Raw genomic sequence first — 19300 nt, 5'->3', positions numbered from 1 at the left:
AGCCCAGGAGTTGGAGGTTGCTGTGAGCTGTGATGCCACGGTACTCTACCCAGGGGGACAGCTTGAGGCTCTGTCTCAAAAAAAAAAAAAAAAAGAGGAGGAATTTATTCTCACAGTTGACCAGAAGTATCAGACCAAGGTGTCAGTAGGGTCATACTCCCTCCAAAGGCTCTGAGGAAGAATTCCTTCTTGCTTTTTCTGGTGGCTTCTGACATTCCTGAGCTTCTGGCAGCCTGTCATGCCTTTGTCTACACATGGCCACCTCCTATTATCCCTGTGCCTCTCCTCTGGATGTCTTGAATACTTGTCATTGTAGTTAAGGCTTACTCAGACAATCCAGGATGATCTTATCTTGAGATCCTGACCTTAATTGTATCTGTGAAGACCTTTTTCCCAAATACGGTCATAGTTCTTGGGTTCTAGCTATTAGCACAGGGACACAATTCAAGGCTGGGCTTGTGATGTGTCCTGGAGACAGTCCCTCCAGGTAGAGGAGGAGCAGGTGCAGTGTAGGAGAGGCCCAAAGATTATGGAGAACCTAGGTAGTAAAGGGGTCAGAGGAAGTGGAGACTTTGCGGGAGACTTGAGTGAGGATGCAGGGATTGAGAGGATGCCAGCAGGACGGAGAAAGGAGTGAGAAGGCGCAGAGGCGTCTGGTTGGTGAGGTAGGCAGGGATCCACCGGCTTGAGCAGTGGCTGGTGGCAGTGTGCAAGGTGAGGAGTTGGAGGTGGCGTCCAAGCTGAGGGGAAGTGTGTGTGAAAGCTCCTGCACAGGGAAGCAGAGGCAGCAAGTTGAGGGAACAAGAGGAACGTGTGTGGCACGCACTGGTGCCCAGGCGTATTCTTTCTCTTCTCTTTTTTCAGCAGGAGAGACTCATGTGGTGGCTCTTCAGGTACTAACAGGAAAGGCATCCAAGCTAGGTATATAGTTAGTGAAAAAGGCAGGTTGAAAAGCAGAAAATACAGAATGATGCCTTTGTATTTGTAGTACACACACTTATGCAGGAAAATACTGGAAAGAAGCATGAAACATTGCTCAAGAGAGGTCTGGGACTGGGGTTCAGGCGGGGTGGAGAGGGGAACTTAGTTTTCATTTTATACCTTTTCCCACTATTTGACTCCCACCCCCACATGAGCTTGTGTTTCTTTTATAACAAAGCTGTGGTTTAATTATTTAAAATGCTGATGGTAAAGAGCCATTAGAGGGGGAAAGATGAAGTTGCTGAGGCGGCAAGAGCTGGCATCCTCAGGAGAGGTCTGCCTTGACCCGGGTAGGAGAGGCAGGATCACGGCCAGGATGGGAAGTATGGGCTTTCTTCCTTAAAGTTGGAGGCGAGGCCCTGGTCTCTGCCCTCCAGGCCTGTGGCTGATTAGTGCCTGCCTGAGTCCTTTCAAGCTGCAATAACAAATACCATAGATTGGGAGGCTTATAAACCACAGAAATTGATTCTTCACAGTTCTGGAAGCTGGGCACTAATCCCATTCATGAGGATTGGCTCTCCTCAGCTCAGACCCCACCTCCAACTTGCCACCTTGCAAATTGCCACCAGCCGTTGCCAAAACCAGTGGACTCCCTGCCATCCTCACCAAGTAGGCATCTCTGCACCATCTGACTCTTCTTTCTCTGTCCTGCTGGCATCCTCTCAATGCCTACATCCTCACTCGAGTCTCCCACAAAGTCTCCGCTTCCTCTGACCCCTTTAATACCTGGGTTCTCCATAATCTCTGGGCCTCTCCCATTCTGCACCTGCTCCTCCTTCACCCTTATGACCTAATCCCCTCCCAAAGAGCCTCGTCACGTTAGGAGTTAGGATGTAGGGACTTTGGGGCAGACACAAACATTCAGTTTATGGCAGTGCCCTACCACATCTGTGTACCCAGCCTTTGGTGAACACAGCACGTGTTCATTGAATGTATCCGCACAGGGTATAGCTGGAGGGTAGGTTGGATTCTCCAAGATGAAATGGGGTAGGATGTGGCAATAGACTGCCTTGTATAATAGGAGGGCAGGGAGACCTTATAGGTGGTGAAGGGACAGTTGGTGGGGGTGCTGGCTCAGGGCAGGTGGAAAACAAAGGCAGCTGTCCTGGAGGGGGAGCAGCCTGGCCTGCATCATGTTGGGCTGGGGAGAATGAGTGTCCTCGGAACTGAGGGGTAAGGAGGTGGAGGTCTTGGGGAGGGGGAGAGGAGGAGGGGGAGAGGAGGAGGGGGAGAGAGGGGGAGAGGAGGAGGGGGAGAGAGGGGAAGTTGTGCATCAAGGAAAGATGGGCAGGGAGGACAGCTGTGGCTACAGATAGAGATATCAGCCGGGTGGTGGCTACGGCTGGGTTTGCACACCCAAGACAGGAGCTGGTCCACCTGATGTCTCCCTGGTGTGAGACCACAGGCTAAGGACAGGGCTGCCAGAACACTCTCAAAGAGTGGTCCAGCTCCCAGGCCCACAGGCTTGAGACACGCACAGCCTTTCCTCTTCTTCTCCCTGTGACTCCCCAAATTTACTGGAATTGTAGCTAGTAGAAAGTTCTCTGCTTGTGTCCACTGATTTGCCCTGGGGCTCAGGCCCATGTGAGGGGGCCCTTCCGCCTGAGGGTGGGAGGACTGTCTGAGACAGTCACAGCAAGGGAGGCGAAGTGTGGGCACTGCTGCTATTTCTAACCTGCCGGAGTGAAGGGAACCTTGACTGTTTGAAAAGCAGGCTGATTGTCAGGGGCGGAACCGAACTCAGAGCTGTCAGGGCCATCACTTAGAAAGTGCCTGGCAGGGGGCGGTGACAGGGGGCTTGGGCTGACAAGGCTGTGATTTTGAAAGAAACGTCTTTAAGAAAGTGATTTAAAGTAGGAGAGAAATATTATTATTAGATAATGGCTGTCAGGTTATTTTTTGATGTTCTCTCTGCATATTTCATAACCATCTCACCCTTAGATGGTAAGCCCTTCCTGGCCAGGGGCCATGCCCCAGGCCTCCAAGGGTTTCACCCAGTTCCAGGCATATAACAGCCAGTGTTTGCTGTCTGGCGAATGGTCACTCTAGTGGGAGATTTTCTACATAATCCTCTAGCCCTTGTTAACAAACCACAAACCCGGACACCTGGGCCCCACCATACCTACCCAGCTCGGGCACGAAACTGGCCCCTAGCAGGAGCAGCAGCAAGACAGAGCAATGGGGATCCTTACTTATCAAGGGTCCTCCATTCAGCCTGTCCCCTGAGCCTCATCCTCCACGTCCCTCTCTGTTAGCACAGGCTGCCGCAGCCCTGAGGCTCAGCATCACCCTCTGATTCTAGTTCAGAATCGTTTTTTGGGAATCTGCTCCCTCCTTTCTGTGCTGACTGCTGAGACTTAAATCCCTGCCTGATTTCAGCAACTCTAAAACACCAACTTCTTGACTGGCCGCCCTTTTACCAGGCCTAACCAGGCTGCCTTCCCACTGAGGTCTCCCCACTGACGATGGGTAATGTCCAGTCACAGCTGGGCCCACCTGTGCCCCCGCCCCTTTGGGCCCTGGCACTGAGTACCCTCTGGCCCGGATGCCCTTCCCTCTTCTTTGCCTAGGATGAGAGGGGGTTTTCAGTGTAGCAGACTACATCGAAAGTATCTTCCCTGTTCTTTCTTCGCCCATCTAGGAAGCTTGATCTGCCTAGCAGAGCTTTTGAGGCCGCCTCCAAGGAAGACTTTGAACTGCAAGGATATGCCTTTGAGGCAGCCGAGGAGCAGCTGAGACCACCCCGCATCACACGAGTGGGGCTAGTTCAGAACAGAACACCCCTCCCTGCAGACACCCCTGTGGCAGAACAGGTACAGCCACTTTCGACTATAAATACACAAGTGGGGCTGTGGCCGTCCTTTGTTTTGGACACTCCACAGTCCCTGGCTGGCTGCTCTCTCCAGCCTCTAGGCTCAGACACCTTGAATTGCAGCAGAGATGCTCTTGCCTAGCGTCCCTGCTTTTCCCCAGCCTGTGTCTCTGGCTCTGCTCGCTCTTCTTATTCTCACCCTTTCTCTCTGTCCTCTGTCCTCATTACTGTTTTTCCCACTTACTCTCCAGCTATTGATCTGAACGTCCATTTATCAACTAGGGGGATGCCTTTTTGGCAGGCTCATCCACTCTGTCCACGGGACGCTGCCTCTCAGACAGCTGCCAGCCAGCACACACTGGTCAAGACTGTCCTCTGCCTTAATCCTAAGGGTGGGGCTCACTATACCCAGAAGTCCATCTGCCAGTGGTGCCTGCGGGCTTACGGGAATAGATAGGTATTTGCTTTTGATCTTACAGTTAGTAAATAAATGTGACAGCCTCTTATATTTCCCAAAGAAACATGTTGTTCCTGATGCCGGTGATTCGTTTTATATACTTTCCCGCAGCATTCCTCCAGCTGCTCAAACTTTGGGGACTTTCTCTGCAGAAGTTTCCTCAGGATACAGTGTGCTTGAGAATTCTCAGGAATTCTTGGGAAACCTGTGGTCACTCGGACTCCAAGTCAGATTCTGCATCATCTTTCACAGTAGACCTCGCTTTGCTTTTGTTGGATTGACAGAGGTCTGGTTCTCCGTTCAGTTTCTGTCTCTGGATTCACTGTTTGAAATAGTGTCCCCTCTGTCATCCCACATTGTCAAGTAGCAGGGCCAGGGGTGTTTTTTCACCCCTGTAGCAAACAGAAGTATGCCCTGTATATTGCTACAGCCAAGTGAATGTGTGTTCATGTGGCTGACACCGTCAGCAGTTGTGCATAGAGCCCTGCGGTGCACAGCTTCTCGGGGAAGAGACTGAGGGCGTTGTAAAGAGTTGTGCTGTTGGGGTGTTCAGCCTAGTTCCTCGGGTCTTTCTTTGAGCATATACTTCTTTATGTCCCCTGGTAGGTAAGCATCCTGCTGAGGACAAGGAAACTGGGGGGGATGCTTTCTTCCTGCCCCCTAGTAGCCCTGGGGGGTCCTGGGAGTGACAGTGGAAGAACAGTGGCACACAGTGGGGACAGCCCTGCTCTGGGGGCTTCCAAAGGCCAGGGGGTGCCAGGTTACAGCAGCATTCAGCCGGCAGCTGAGAGAGTCTGCAGAGGCCACAGAGAGGTTACACGTGACACAGATAACACCTCCAGGAAGACTGGGTGGAGGGAGGGAAGCATGTTCCCGGCTGAGGGCACAGTATACATAAAGCACGGAGATTTGAGAGCCAGAAAGATGAGGTGCTCCTGAAAAGATGCACACAGTAGTCAGCGCGGTGGGTCACACCTGTAATCCTAGGCATTTGGGAGGGCAGTGCAGGAAGATCACTTGAACCCAGGAGTTTGAAAACAGCCTGAGCAACGTAGGGAGACTCCTGTCTCTAGAAAAGAATGAGCTGGGTGGGCGTGGTGGTATCAAGTACTTGGGAGGATGAGGCAAAAGAATTACTAGAACCCAGGAGTCTGCGGCTGCAATGAGCTACGATTGTGCCCCTGCACGCCATCCTGGGTGACAGAGTGAGACATTGTCTCTTAAAAGGACACAGGACAGGCTTGGTGCCTGTGGCTCAAGTGGCTAAGGTGCCAGCCACATACATCTAAGGTGGCGGGTTCGAATCCAGCCCGGGCCGCCAAACGACAATGACGGCTGCAACCAAAAAATTGCCGGGTGTTGTGGCGGGCGCCTGAGGTCCCAGCTACTTGGAAGGCTGAGGCAGGAACTTGAGCCCAGGAGTTGAAAGTTGCTGTGAGCTGTGATACCACAGCATTCTACCCAGGGGGACAGCTTGAGGCTCTGTCTCAAAAAAAAAAAAGGACACAGGACAAGGCTTGCTTTGATGTGCCTTAATGGCAAGATGGCAGAGAGCAGACTGTGTCCCAGGCTGAGGGAGCACCTGACCAAGGGCTTGGTCATGTGTGGAGAGCGCCATCTTCACTCACACCTCTCAGCAACCCCACCAAGCAAATAGCAGTCCTTGTTACGGGGTGAGGAAGCCAAGGCAGCGTCCCAGTGTCCGTGAGCCCAGAGCCTCTGCACCTGTGCCCTCTCCTGCAGGTGTTGGACCTGACAAGGAAACCAAATAGGACCTCCCTACCCTACTCATCTGCCCGCAGCTGGCCAGGTGGGGGTTGCTTGTTCCATGTGCATTGTGGTTATGACTGTAAAAATTATCTAACCATTGGAACTCAATGGATTCTAATCAATTTGTTTTTAAAACTTTATTTATTTATTTGAGACAGAGTCTCACTTTGTTACCCTCGATAGAGTGCTGTGGTGTCAGTTCACAGCAACCTCAAACTCTCGTGCTCAAGCGATTCTGCTGCCTCAGCTTCCAGAGTAGCTGGGACTACAGGTGCCTACTACAACCCCCAGCTGTTTTTAGAGATGAAGTCTGCCTTAGCCTCCCAGAGTGCTGAGATTATAGGCATGAGCCACCATGCCCGGCCCTAAAACTTTTTTTAATTTAAATTTTTTCTTGTTGAATTAAGCAGAATTTGATCCTCTTTAAATCATCAGGTCTCCGCCCTTCACAGACGCATCGAGGCCATTGTAGAGGTGGCTGCAGCGTGCGGAGTCAACATCATCTGTTTCCAGGAAGCGTGGAGTAAGTCTCCTTCATGGCCCTTTCTCTGCCACTTTCATACAATTATATGTTATCTCAGTGTCGCCAAGACTGCTGATTTAAAAAAAAAAATCTCCTTTGTTTTCTCATCCATAGAAAGGTTCTCTGTCAACATCACCAGAAATACAAGGTCCCCAGCCTCCCAGGCTGTGTCTGGTCCTGTCAGTTCTTCCTCCCAAATTGCTCTGAATCCACTCACTCCTCCCCACCTGTCTGTCACTGCTGGGTCCCAGCCACTGGCATCTCCCCCAGCTTTTATCATTCCCTACAGGTGATCACCGGCCCTTCTTCACCTTCAGCTCAGCCCAGAGGGAGCCAGAACATTCCTGTTACTGTGTACCTTTTTTTATTTTTAATTTTTTATTGTTTGTTTTAGAGACAGAGTCTCACTCTGTCACCCAGGCTGGAGTGCAGTGGTACAGTCATAGCTCACTGCAACTTTAAACTCCTGCCCTTAAGCAATCCAGTCCTCCTGCCTCAGCTTCCTAAAGTGCTGGGACTATGGGCATGAGCCACCCCCTCCCAGCCATGTGCCTTTGCTCTGTGTTACTTTGTATTTATTTATTTATTTTTTTGACCCGGGGTGGGTTTGAACCCGCCACCTTCTGCACATGGGGCCGGCGCCCTACTCCTTTGAGCCACAGGCACCACCCTTACTTTCTATTTTTGTCAGAGTGATACATGCTGGTGGTTTACAGTGAGATGGGTATATAAGGTCTATTACCAAAAAAACCCAGCCATTCCCCCCAGAGGCAGCTATTTTCAGCACCTCGCTGGTTCCTTTGGAATTTACCTTTGCTTGTGGTTGCTGCTTCCTAATTCTTCAGCTTTGCCTCACTTGTCAACTCCCCCCCCCCACCCCACCCAGTGGAAGAAGCCAGCATTCTGTGTTCATCTCCTGGCCCTCGACTCACACAGGTGCTCTTCCTGTGCCATGCCCCCATTCGTTCTCTGTCAAGCCATTTAGTCCACTTTGATTTGCTTTCCTGAATAACTTTCTGTTTTCCCTGGAGTTTTCTTTGTTTTCTACATACCTACCACAAGTTCAACCCCCTTCTTCCCATTTCTAAAGCCCTTTCACGTGTTTTAGCCACGTCAACTAGTCTGTTGACCTCCCCTCTTCCAAGGCCCCAGAGCCTCCTGACTGCTCTGGTCTGGGTTGGGGGCCCCCTCTGCTGGCTGCACGGTCATCATCCTGGGATCCTCCCTGGCCGTCATCCTGGGGAGTCCCTGTGACTTGCGTCTCTCTGTTCCCACATCTTCCTCTTTCTTGGTTTACACCTCATTTGGGTAAGGTAATGTAATGAGTTCTTGTAACTTTATGTGGCTCAGCATCTGTATTGAGTACAAGTTTACCATTCAAGTCCCAGGCGTGGGGCTTGGTCGCCCTTGACACAATTTCCAGTTCTACGTCACACCCAAATGGTTCAAGCCAGTGGCCAGAGGCTATGAACTTAGAAGCATCTCTCCAATCTGGCAGACTGGGTTTCCCACTTTCCTGCCACTTCCCTTAGACAATCCAGGCGTTCACCTGCAAACTTCAAGTCCCCCATCCTGTTCCTTTACAGATGCTGCTGTTGCCTTGCACTCCTCTTTCTCTCTGCTTAATTCCTCCTTTTTTTCCTCCCAGGACCAAAGGACAAAGAATTCCCCTCCCAACTCATTGTGCCCTCCCCACCCAGGATCTATGAGTAAAAGTCTTTGAACTTATTCCCTACTTTGGGGATGTAGTGAATTCACACCTTTCATCAGAACCAGGGGCTTCCCCAGCCTGTGTTTTACCCAGGATACCAGGGGGAATACACAAGCTTGGGCTACAGCTCCAGGGCAATGGTCAGGCATAAATTTGAAATAGGTCAGACAAGAGCGAGAAGGTCATCTGCCAGGATTAAATAAGTTTCCCATGTAAAGGAGCCCTGGTCATATGTCAGATAACTAGGCATCCGGCCATCCTCCAGGTCCAAAAAATATCCCATGAAAGGCAGACCACAAATACCCCTCTGTCCAGCTCCTCATCATTTTGTTTGTGAACAAGGTTGTCAGCCACTCTGATACTGGAGCCCCCATTTAACTGGGGACTCTGAGAACAAGTAGTTTCCTGAGAAAGAAGCAAGAGGTAAACTTTGAGATCTTACCTATCTGAAAATATATTTCCTCTACAACTTGCTTGAGATTGCATATCAAATTTTAGATTAGAAGTAATTTTCCTTTAGATTTTTGGACACTGTTCCATTGTCTTCTAGTTTGGGGTATTGTTGAATAGTGCGAAGCCATTTTATTTATAACTTGTTGTCTAAGCCTTGATTATTTTTCTCTAGAAGATTATAGGATTTTTTCTTTTTCACTAATCCTCTACAATTTCATAATGAAATTTCAGTCTAAAAACTTAGATCTTGGCTGTACCTGTGGCTCAGTGAAAGTAGGGCGCCAGCCCCATATACCAAGGGTGGCAGGTTCGAACCCAGCCCTGGCCAAATTGCAACAAAAAAATAACCAGACATTGTGGTGGGCATCTGTAGTCCCACCTACTCGGGAAGCTGAGGTAAGAGAATTGCCTAAGCCCAAGAGCTGGAGGTTGCTGTGAGCTGTGACGCTACAGTACTCTGCTGAGAGTGACTAAATGAGACTCTGTCTAAAAAAAAAAAGTAATTTTTATTCTCCCTGCATGGTCCTTACTTACTCCAAATTGGTCTCGTTTTTCCTCCTCTGATTGTCTGCTTGTAATTTAAGAACTGGGGATTAAAAAGCTGATTGTGAGCCCCAAGTTTGTGGGAGGGGCTTACCTGCTTAGCTCCATTTGAGGATGATCTGGTCATTTCTGGGTAATCCTGATGTTAGTACATCTGGGTTCTTCTGTTTTTTTTTTTTCTTCTGTCCACTCTTCTGTAATAATACAGCTGCCCGCCTGTGTTTAAGATAAAATGTCTTTGGTTCTACTCCCTGGAACAGACGGCTGCCAAGAGGATGACCCCTCAGGGCCATTCTTTTCAGGTTGGTTAGATTCACCAGCGAAAATTCTTCTATCTTCTTGCCAAGAAGGAAGAAAGAACAAGGGTCCAACAGGCTGACGCTTACTCAGTCCCTCGGTTCTGTCACTTCACTTGCCTTTATCTGTCTTGGCTTTCTGGAGACCAGAGAGCTTCTGCTGAGCCATCTCTAGAGGAGCCACCTGTAACCTCCTGCTGGGGTAGCAGGGGCAGGTCCCAGCCTCTTGGAATGGGGGAAGGCCTAGGCATCTAACTGCTTCTTAAGCAGACTTTTATCCAGTACTTATTTGTTATGCTTTGCCACTTCCCAGCCTCAGTGGTGCCTAGTGTCTCTGGCTCCTGGACTTTTGAGGGGTTCATGATGGAGAGTAGGGTGGTTCCTGGCCTTCTCGACAGCTGTCGGGATTCACTTTTCTCTGATGTGCTAAGATACGTGTCTGCATCCCTCTGCTTTCCAGCCCCTCGTGTGCTGGTGCTGTCCCTGCTCTCAGTGCCCTGTCTTTGTAGGTTAGACCTGTGTGAATCATGCTGGCAAGGTTTCAGGAAAGAGTGTGGGTTTGTCTATGTCCAGTCTGCATCTCTACCCTGAAGTTCATGTTATTTTCTTGTTACATTTGTGCTTTCACTTCTTTTTGTTTTTTGTTTTTTTTTTTGAGACAGAGTCTCACTGTGTTGCCCTCGGTAGAGTGATGTGGCATCACAGCTCACAGCAACCTCAAACTCGGGCTTGGCTATCTTTTTGTGGTAGTGGTCATTGTTTAGCTGGCCCAGGCTGGGTTTGAACCTGCCAACCTGGGTGTATGTGGCTGGTGCCATAACCATTGTGGTATGAACACCAAGCCTTTCACTTTCTTTTTGAGACACAGTCTCAAGCTGTCACCCTGGATAGAGTGCCGTGGTGTCATCATAGCTCACAGCAACCACCAGCTCTTGGCCTCAAATGATCCTCTTGCCTCAGTTTTTCTGTTTTTAGTAGAGATGGGGTCTTGCTTTTGCTCAGGCTTGTTTTAAACTCGTGAGCTGAAGCAATCCATCCGCCTCAGTCTCCCAGAGTTCTAGGATTACAGATGTGAGCCACCACGCCTGGCCCAGTGCTTTCACTTTTATTTGTGTGACTGGTTTTTTTTTTTTTTTTTTTGCAGTTTTGGGCCAGGGCTGGGTTTAAACCCACCACGTCCAGTATATAGGGCCAGCACCCTACTCCTTTGAGCTACAGGCACTGCCCTGTTTGTGTGACTCTTGATTTGTCTGCCAGCTGCATTAGACAGTAAGCTCTCTGAGGCCAGTGTGCATATTTATTTTCTCCATTTCTGCCCCCACCCATTTTATCATTACTGGCAAGAACAATCCTTGGTACTTGACAGGCACTAAGAAATATTCACTGGATATTTTAACTAAATTCTGTGTTTTATTGGATCTGGAACTTCCTCTCCTCCCAGAACAGAAACGCCCTCTTTTCTAGGGTCCTGGGGGTTCCCCTACATGGAGCTGAGCTCTCTGTCCTGTCCAGCTGTGTGGCTACACCAGGTTAAAATTCACCCCCTTTGGTCCAGGCAGGCAGTTCCTGCAGATGGGGTGTTGGGTCAATGCTGTGGAACCCCTTCCTCTCCAGTTTGAAAACTGAAGTTGGGACTTTGCAGCCAGCCTGTCCATTCCACATCCTTCTTTTGAAAGTTTGTTTACATGAATGTGGCTATGTGAACAGGAAAACAGCAAGTTATTCTCCGGGGGCACTTGACTCATTCCTAATGCTCTGAAAGCTGAGAGAATTAATGGTCATTAAGGAGCATTTTTGTTTTCAATAGCTTTTCTGTTGACTTCCTTAAAATAGTTCATCTCTCTTCATGGGAGGTGAACCTGTGGAGCCTTGAGCTTGGCACCAAGCTCCCCGAGGCTTTTACTGGCAGTGCCCGTGGCCCACTTGGGCAGCCAAGGTGGTGATGGTGTTATTAGTGATAAACTCAACTCTGGCACAGTCTTAGGACTGGGCTTTGTAGGACCAGAAGGAATTGAGAGGAATTGAGAGGGTGCAGCTTGTCTTCTTTGCTGTCATACCTGCTTCCCAGGGATGTCAGGGACAAGCTATCATAGCTGGCACCAAACTCAGCGCTTAGGTGGCATTTGGGAGATGTTGGCCATCGTTGTTCCTAAACAGGCCACAACCCCCTTGGCTAAGCCAGTTAAACGCTGCCCAGGCACCTCAGGTAGCTTCCAGCAAACCCTCCTCAAAAGTTAGTTCAGAGCCTGCAGAACAAGAGTGGATATCTGGAACCTTCCTTTAGGCTAATCCTTCCAAAAGACGTGAACTTGGGTTGTTCTAAGGCAGGAGCTCTAAAGAGTAGATGGAATTGGTCCAGACAAGGAATTCAGCATTCCAAATCAAGAGGGAAAAGTCAGACAGCCCCATTGGTAGGAAGCCGGTGGAGGGTGTAAATAAGAAAGTGTAGAGGCTGATCCAAAAGGAGCAGTAGAGGTGCTCAGCCTCCCTGGTGGAGAGGTAAACATTTAATCCAGTTCACGCCTCGTGGTGCTGTGACGTGCCAAGTGTGGCTGGAGCTATGGAACAGTATTACATGCGTAGCACACACACGGCCAGGGGCCCCGACACCCACCCAAGCACAAGCCCCTCCATCCCCTGGCAGGAAATTGCTGGTATGAACCTGGCATGCATGGAAGTGACAGACACCTTTGAGCCATTACTGTATATGTCACCACCACTGTTTAAAAAAACAAAAACCAATGAGTTTAATGAAATTTTCTTTTTTTCCAATCAGCTTTCTCAGGTTAAATTAAGAATATCTTTTATTTTGGCCGGGGCCTGTGTCCTACTCTTTTGAGTCACAGGCACCTCCCTTTTTTTTTTTTTTTTCCTTGAGACAGAGTTTCATTATGTCACCCTCGGTAGAGAGCCATGGTGTCACAGCTCACAGCAACCTCAAAATCTTGGGCTTAAGCGATTCTCTTGCCTCAGCCTCCCAAGTAGCTGTGACTATAGGTGACCGCCACAGTGCCAAGCTATATTCTTATTGTTATTGTTTAGCTGGCCCGACCCAGGCTCAGTGTATGTGGCTGGCACCCTAACCACTGTACTACAGGTGCTGAGCCTAAATTAAGAATGTCTTTGTTTTGTTTTGTCTTATTATTTACTTTAGTTTAATTTTTATTTTATTTTGGGAGCAGGGTCTTTCCATGTTTCCCAGGCTGGTCTCCAACTCCTGGGTTCACTCAGGTGATTTTCCCACCTCAGCCTCTCAAACATCTGGGATTACAGTCATGCCTGGCTAATGAAATTTCCTACTATGTTAGCCCCCTTGTGGGGTCTGGCCAGAAATCACAAGAATGATAGCATTTATCCTTGAAGGTGTTCATCCTGTCCATTGGTTCCTGAACTTCTTGTGGGGTCATTAAGTGGGTGGCTTTTTTTATTTCTAAAGAAGCCTTTCTGTCCTTGGGAAAGGAGGGTCCTTATGGTGACACAGTAAGGGTTTCTCAGCACCATCCTCAGTGGCCCTCTGATGGTTTCCCCAGTTGCAGGAGCTCCTGCTCATCTGCAGGTTGGGTGGCAGCACGACATTTTATTATGGCAAAATACACACAGGGTAAAATCAACCATTTTCATCACTTTCAACCGTGCACTCTGGCATCTGATCCATCCACATTGCTGTATGAGCATTGCTGCCGTCCATCTCTAGAAGGTTTCTCATCGTTGCACTTTAGTCCTCTCTACTCATTAAACAGTAACTCCCTGACCTCTCTGTCCATTAAACAGTAACTCCCTGGCCTCCACCGGCCTCTGGCAACCCCCATTCTTTTCTCTGTCTCTGTGAATTTGACTCCTCTAAGAAGCTAACCTGATATAAGTGGAGTACTATAGTGTCTGTTGTTCTCTGTCTTTTGTCACTTACCATGTTCTTCACAGTTTATCCGTGTAAGTGTATGTCAGAAGTCCCTACTTTTTCATACATATACCCTGCACATTTTGTCCATCCATTCACTGGTTGATGAGCCACTTGGGTTGGCTCCCTTTGGCTCCTATGAATAATGCTGCTATGAATGTGGGTGTGCAGATATCTGTTCAGGTCCCTCCCTGCTGCAACTGTTTTTAAACACAGGGAAAGACATTTGGCCCAGCCCCTTATTTTACCGTGAAGCCCCAAGGGTAGAGTCTGCCCAATACCACCTGAGACAAGACTCTGTGAGCCAGGCTGTAGCATTCCAAGACTGTATTCTCTTTTTATCTATTTTATTTTTTAGAGTTGGGGTCTTGCTCTGTCCCCCAGGCTACAATGCAGTGGCACGGTCATAGCTCACTACAGCCTCAGAACTCTTAGGCTCAAGTGATCCTCCTACCTCAGCCTCCCAGGTAGCTGGAACTACAGGTTGCACCACCACACCCAGCTAATTTTTTTCCCTTTTTTTTTATTGATGGGGTCTCCCTATCTTGCCGAGGTTGGTCTCCAACTCCTGGCCTCAAGCAATCCTCTTATCCCTGCTTATTCTTTTTTTTTTTTTTTTGAGACAGAGCCTCAAGCTGTCTCCCTGGGTAGAGTACCGTGGCATCACAGCTCACAGCAACCTCCAACTCCTGGGCTCAAGTGAGTCTCCTGCCTCAGCCTCCCAAGTAGCTGGGACCACAGGCGCCCACCACAACGCCCGGCAATTTTTTGGTTGCAGCCGTCATTGTTATTTGGTGGGCCTGGGATGGATTCGAACACCACCTTAGGTGTACGTGGCTGGCGCCTTAGCCACTTGAGCCACAGGTGCCGAGCCCCTGCTTATTCTTTTATGATGAACTCCTGCAGCAGGCTGAGGAACCCCTCTCAGAGCTCACTAACGTTAGATAGGATTCTGACCTTTCTTCTCTTTTATAGCTATGCCCTTTGCCTTCTGCACGAGAGAGAAGCTTCCCTGGACAGAATTTGCCGAGTCAGCGGAGGACGGGCCCACCACCAGATTCTGTCAGAAGGTAGGACTTTAACTGCTACCATGCTGCCAAGTATGTGCAGGTCACCAAGCCCAGCCCCAGCAGTCGGGTGTGGCCCTTCACCATGGAAAACACACCCACCTGTTGCTTTTCTTAACCAGATTAGATTAAATAACACTATTTTGCCACCTCTTAAAACTACTTTCACTTAAACTTTTAAAGTTTCAGAACCAAAGGGCCCTTAGTGGCTTTTTGGGGAGAGGAAGCTGCAGCCCAGGGAAGGTGGCTTGGATGGAGGTGCCTTCTGTGGTGAATCCTGCAGCAACAGGGTGGCGGAGCTGGCGTTCGTGGTTCCTGGTCCAGAGTTCTGGCCACTCCGTTGCAGCTTCCTTTGCCCACAGAAGCCTCAGTGCATGGCCTGTCTCATCAGTGTAGAAATTACATTTGATTTTTTTTTTATTGAACCTCATAATACGTGTTGTATGATTGCATTTATTTGAACTGTCCAGAATAGACAAGTCGACAGAGACAGAAAGCAGATTAGTGGTTTCTGGGGGTTGAGGGTGGGGGGGAAGGGGACTGACTGCTAATGGGTACAATGTTTCCGTTTAGGGTGATGAAAACGTTCTAAAATTAGATAGCGGGGATGGTTGCATGACTCTGAAAATACACTAAAACCCACTGAAGCGTGTGCTTTAAAAGAGTGACTTCTGCTTCTGCTCTTTCCCCCCTTCTCATCCCTGCATGTGACTAATTTTTTTTAAGCGTGAATTTTATGCTATGTGAATTAAATGTTAAAAAAGCTGTTAAACCTCAGAAAAACCAAGAACATTCCAAGAGGTAGCAATGGCAATTTATCCTCATTCTTACCTCTAACAAAGGACTTTTCTCTGTATTCCCTTCCAGACTTTATACATATACTCGGGGGTTTGGAGGGGCAGAGCTTAGGGGTTTTAATCATAGTGACTTAATCAATACTGAGCTGTGATTCCAAGCATCAATGTTCTCAGGCTATAGAGAAAAAAACCTCGTTCACCAGCTTGTTGATTCCTTATGATGGGGAAAAGAGGATGGGGACTGGTTAGGGGCTTCTGCAGATGAAGCCTGAACCAGGGCTGGAGAAGGGAGCGGGTCCAGAGAGGAATCCTGCTCTGTCTGACACAGCTGGGCCTATGACCAGCTGCAGCTACTCATCCTGATGATCACTATGTCCTGACAAAAGAAACTTGATGCCAAAGAGCTTCTTGACAAGCGTAGAAGAAAAAGATAATGATTTTTTTTTTTTTTTTTTTTTGAGACAGGGTCTTGCTCTGACACCCAGGCTGGAGTGTGATGGCCCAGTCATAGCTCACTATAACCTTGAACTCCTGGGCTCAAGTGGTCTTCCTGCCTCTGCCTCCCAAGTAGCCAAGACTACAGGTGTACATCCACACCCAGATAATTTTTAATTTTTTGTAGAGATGAGATCTTGTTGTGTTACCCAGGCTTGTCTGGAATTCCTGGTCTCAGAGTCTTTTCACCTCAGCCTTCAAAAGTACCAGGGTGGCAATGAGCCACTGTGCCTGGCCAATTTTTCTTTTTATTCTTTTTTTTTTGTGTGTGTGTGGGAAAAGGGATACAAAATTGACCATCTTAACCATTTTTTTTAAGTTTTTTTTATTAAATCATAGCTGTGTACATTAATGCAATCACAGGGTACAGTGTGGTGTTTTCATACACATTTTGAAATACTTTCATCAAACTGGTTAACGTAGCCTTCATGTCATTTTCTTAGTTATTGAGTTAAGACATTCATACTCTGCTTTTACATCTTAATCATTTTTAAGTGTACAGTTCGGTAAAGTATATTCCTGATGTTGTGCAAGAATAGATCTCCACAATTTTTGCATCTTGCAATTCTGCAACTCCGTACGCAGACAATAGCTTCCCATTCTCCCTGCCCCAGGAAGCCACCCTTCTACTTTCAGTTTCTGTGAATTTGACTACTCTCATTACCTTACATAATGAGAATCCTACAGTTTTTGTCTAGATTAGTTCATTTAGCATCATGTCTTCAAGATTCATCTGTGCTACAGCATGTCACAGGATATCCTTCCTTTTTAAGGCTAAATGATATTCCATTGTATGTATGTACAAAGTCCCGTTTATCCGCTCACACCTGTCATGGACATCTGGATTGCTTCCACCTCTTGGCTGTTGGGAATAAGGCTGCTGTGAACGTGAGTGTACAAATATCCTTGAGAGTCTATTTTCAATTCTTTTGGACATATACCCAGAATTGGGATTACCAGATCATATAATAATTCTATCTTTAATTTTTCAAGGAGCCTCCATATGATTTTCTAGAGCAGTTGCACCATTTTACAGTCACATTGGCCACACACAAAGACAATGATTGCTCTTATTTAGCTGAGTGTGAGCATCAGGGCAACACCAGCATTTAGTATTCCAGGCAGCAAATGCAAGTGATAGCTCTGACCCAAGCCTATTTAGTAGGATCACCGACTGCTTCAATTAAAAAAAACTATGATAGGCTCGGCACCCGTAGCTCAGTGAGTAGAATGCCAGCCACATATGCCAAAGCTGGCAGGTTTGAGCCTGGCCCAGGCCTGCTAAACAGCAATGACAACTGCAACAAAAAATAGCCTGGCATTGTGGCAGGCACCTGTAGTCCCAGCTACTTGGGAGGCTGAGGCAAGAGAATCACTTAAGCCCAAGAATTTGACGTTGTTGTGAGTTGTGACACCATGGCACTCTACCAAGGGCAACATAGTGAGACTCTTGTCTCAAAAAAAAAAAGAAAGAAAGAAAAAGAAGACTCGGCGCCTGTGGCTCAAGCGGCTAAGGCGCCAGCCACACACATCTGAGGTGGTAGGTTCAAATCCAGCGTGGGCCCACCAAACAACAATAATGACTGCAACCAAAAAACAGCTGGGTGTTGTGGCGGGTGCCTGTGGTCCCAGTTACTTGGGAGGCTGAGGCAGGAGACTCGCTTGAGCCCAAGAGTGGGAGGTTGCTGTGAGCTGCCACAGCACTCTACCCAGGGTGACAGCTTGAGGCTCTGTCTTAAAAAAAAAAAAAAAAAAATCAACAATTGGATTGAAAGTGAGACTCTGCTATGTTCATCATTTTTTCCAGCTGGCAAAGAAGCATGACATGGTGGTGGTGTCCCCCATCCTCGAACGTGACGGAGAGCACGGGGATGTTTTGTGGAACACAGCCGTGGTGATCTCTAATTCTGGAGCAGTCCTGGGAAAGACCAGAAAGAACCACATTCCCAGAGTGGGTGACTTCAACGAGGTGAGCCACCAGTCATATGAGCAGCCTGGCTCACTCCACCCTCTGTGCATAATCTCTGTGTGCCTTTCTGTGGGTGAAGCAGGATCTGCGTGGGCTCGTGTTCCACATCACACACACTTACTGGAGCACAGTGCGGCTGCAGTGCTCAGAGGGTCTCCTGACACTGCCGCACATCACATGAGCAGATGGGATTTAGGTAGGGATCTCGATGAGTCCCAAGCACCTCTAATGCAGTCGGGGTGTGTCTATGTATAAAGCTATAAAATACATATGATCTAATTTGGCTTTCTGAAATCTCTTTGAAGTAACTATTATATAAATTAAAACCAAAATATATAATACTCAGGCATGAAATGGTTTCTGCAGCCCCTTTCAGCTCTGAGCTGCCACAGTCTGGTCCTTGTTATGACTCACATGGGGTCCATGTTGTCAGGTAATGGTGGGTGTGCATACGTGTGTCTGGGTATATTTACGTGGGGTTTTCTGTGCCCGTTGGTGGCCATTTTGATTGGTTAATGCCAATCCATGGCTGGGAAAGAAAGATGGAGGAGCGGATGTTTGAAGGAGGGAAATTGAACTCCACCTGATGCTTGAGATATTAAATCTGAACTTGATTTGTAGTTAAAACAGTTGTTCAGGATGCCATGTCCCCAGTCCTTTGACCTCCATCCTCAATTATGGAGGTAGGTCTCAGATCAGGTGAATAAGAAACAGTCTGTAGGGCTAAGCAGAGTTCCCCCAGGGAGAAAGAGGAACCCAGCATTTCTTAGTAACAGCTGTGTGTGGTGATGGTCAGATGTACCCCTCACCTGTTTACCCTGGGATTAATCTTTAGCTCCCTGCAGATAGCGCCTGGCTTGTCTCAGCACGGCAGGATTGGCTCTGGTACACGTCCTGGTTACTGCTTGACCCTGGAAAATTCATAGGAGGAGGTGAGAGGCTCCAGGAGCAGATCTGGCTCTTAGCTCATCCCCTAGCCTCCATCAGTTCCGTCCTGAGTCCAGCACCCCACCATGAGCAGGGTAGGAATTCAGGGTCCAGTCTCCCTGTCCTATAAGAATGTCCTAACCCCATGCAGGATGCCCCAGGTGCTTTATAAAAAAGGGCACTTGTAGGGTGTGGATTCCACTCACAGATTTGGCCTCAATCAGCTGGGCAAGTCGCATGCCCACCGGGCTGCTCTGGATGAGCTCTGGGTCCCTTCAGTGCTAACCTTCTAGATAAGGACGTTTAACTGGGCATTTAAGGACATTGGCCAACCTGAGCCTTTAGTTATACCATGCCAAAGCCTCACCAAAGTTCATCCTGAAAATAATGTGGAAGATTGCTTTGGGAATTTTTTGCCACCTCACGAAGGAGAGGTTGTGGGTAAATTCTTAAGCCATGGTGATTTCCCCTTGGGGTCAACTTGTTATTTTGTCTGGGGTTTTTGGTTGTTGTTTTCAACATACTGAAATTCTGGAATTTAAGGTAGAGTCACACTCAGGAGTGTTAATTTTGGACTACTAGTTGATAGTTCATTTTTTTC

The 19300-nt window shown here is 48.2% G+C and overlaps 1 protein-coding gene across 2 annotated transcripts in view; it reads left to right on the top strand.

Moving 5' to 3' along the window:
* Positions 1–19300, top strand: part of UPB1 (beta-ureidopropionase 1) — a 35035-nt gene that overhangs the window by 3903 nt on the left and 11832 nt on the right. For both annotated transcript variants that reach the window (XM_023508844.1, XM_003803137.3), the window contains exons 2-5: positions 3623–3794; positions 6456–6543; positions 14420–14514; positions 17611–17772. In XM_023508844.1, the coding sequence (XP_023364612.1) occupies positions 3623–3794; positions 6456–6543; positions 14420–14514; positions 17611–17772 (517 nt within the window). The remainder of the gene's footprint in view (positions 1–3622; positions 3795–6455; positions 6544–14419; positions 14515–17610; positions 17773–19300) is intronic.

Source organism: Otolemur garnettii, unplaced genomic scaffold (assembly GCF_000181295.1).
Source record: "Otolemur garnettii isolate 467f Iridium unplaced genomic scaffold, OtoGar3 scaffold00281, whole genome shotgun sequence".
In the NCBI taxonomy this organism is placed as follows: Eukaryota; Metazoa; Chordata; class Mammalia; order Primates; family Galagidae; genus Otolemur; species Otolemur garnettii.
Note: the sequence above shows the minus strand (reverse complement) of the source record. Positions and strands in the feature narration are given on the sequence as shown.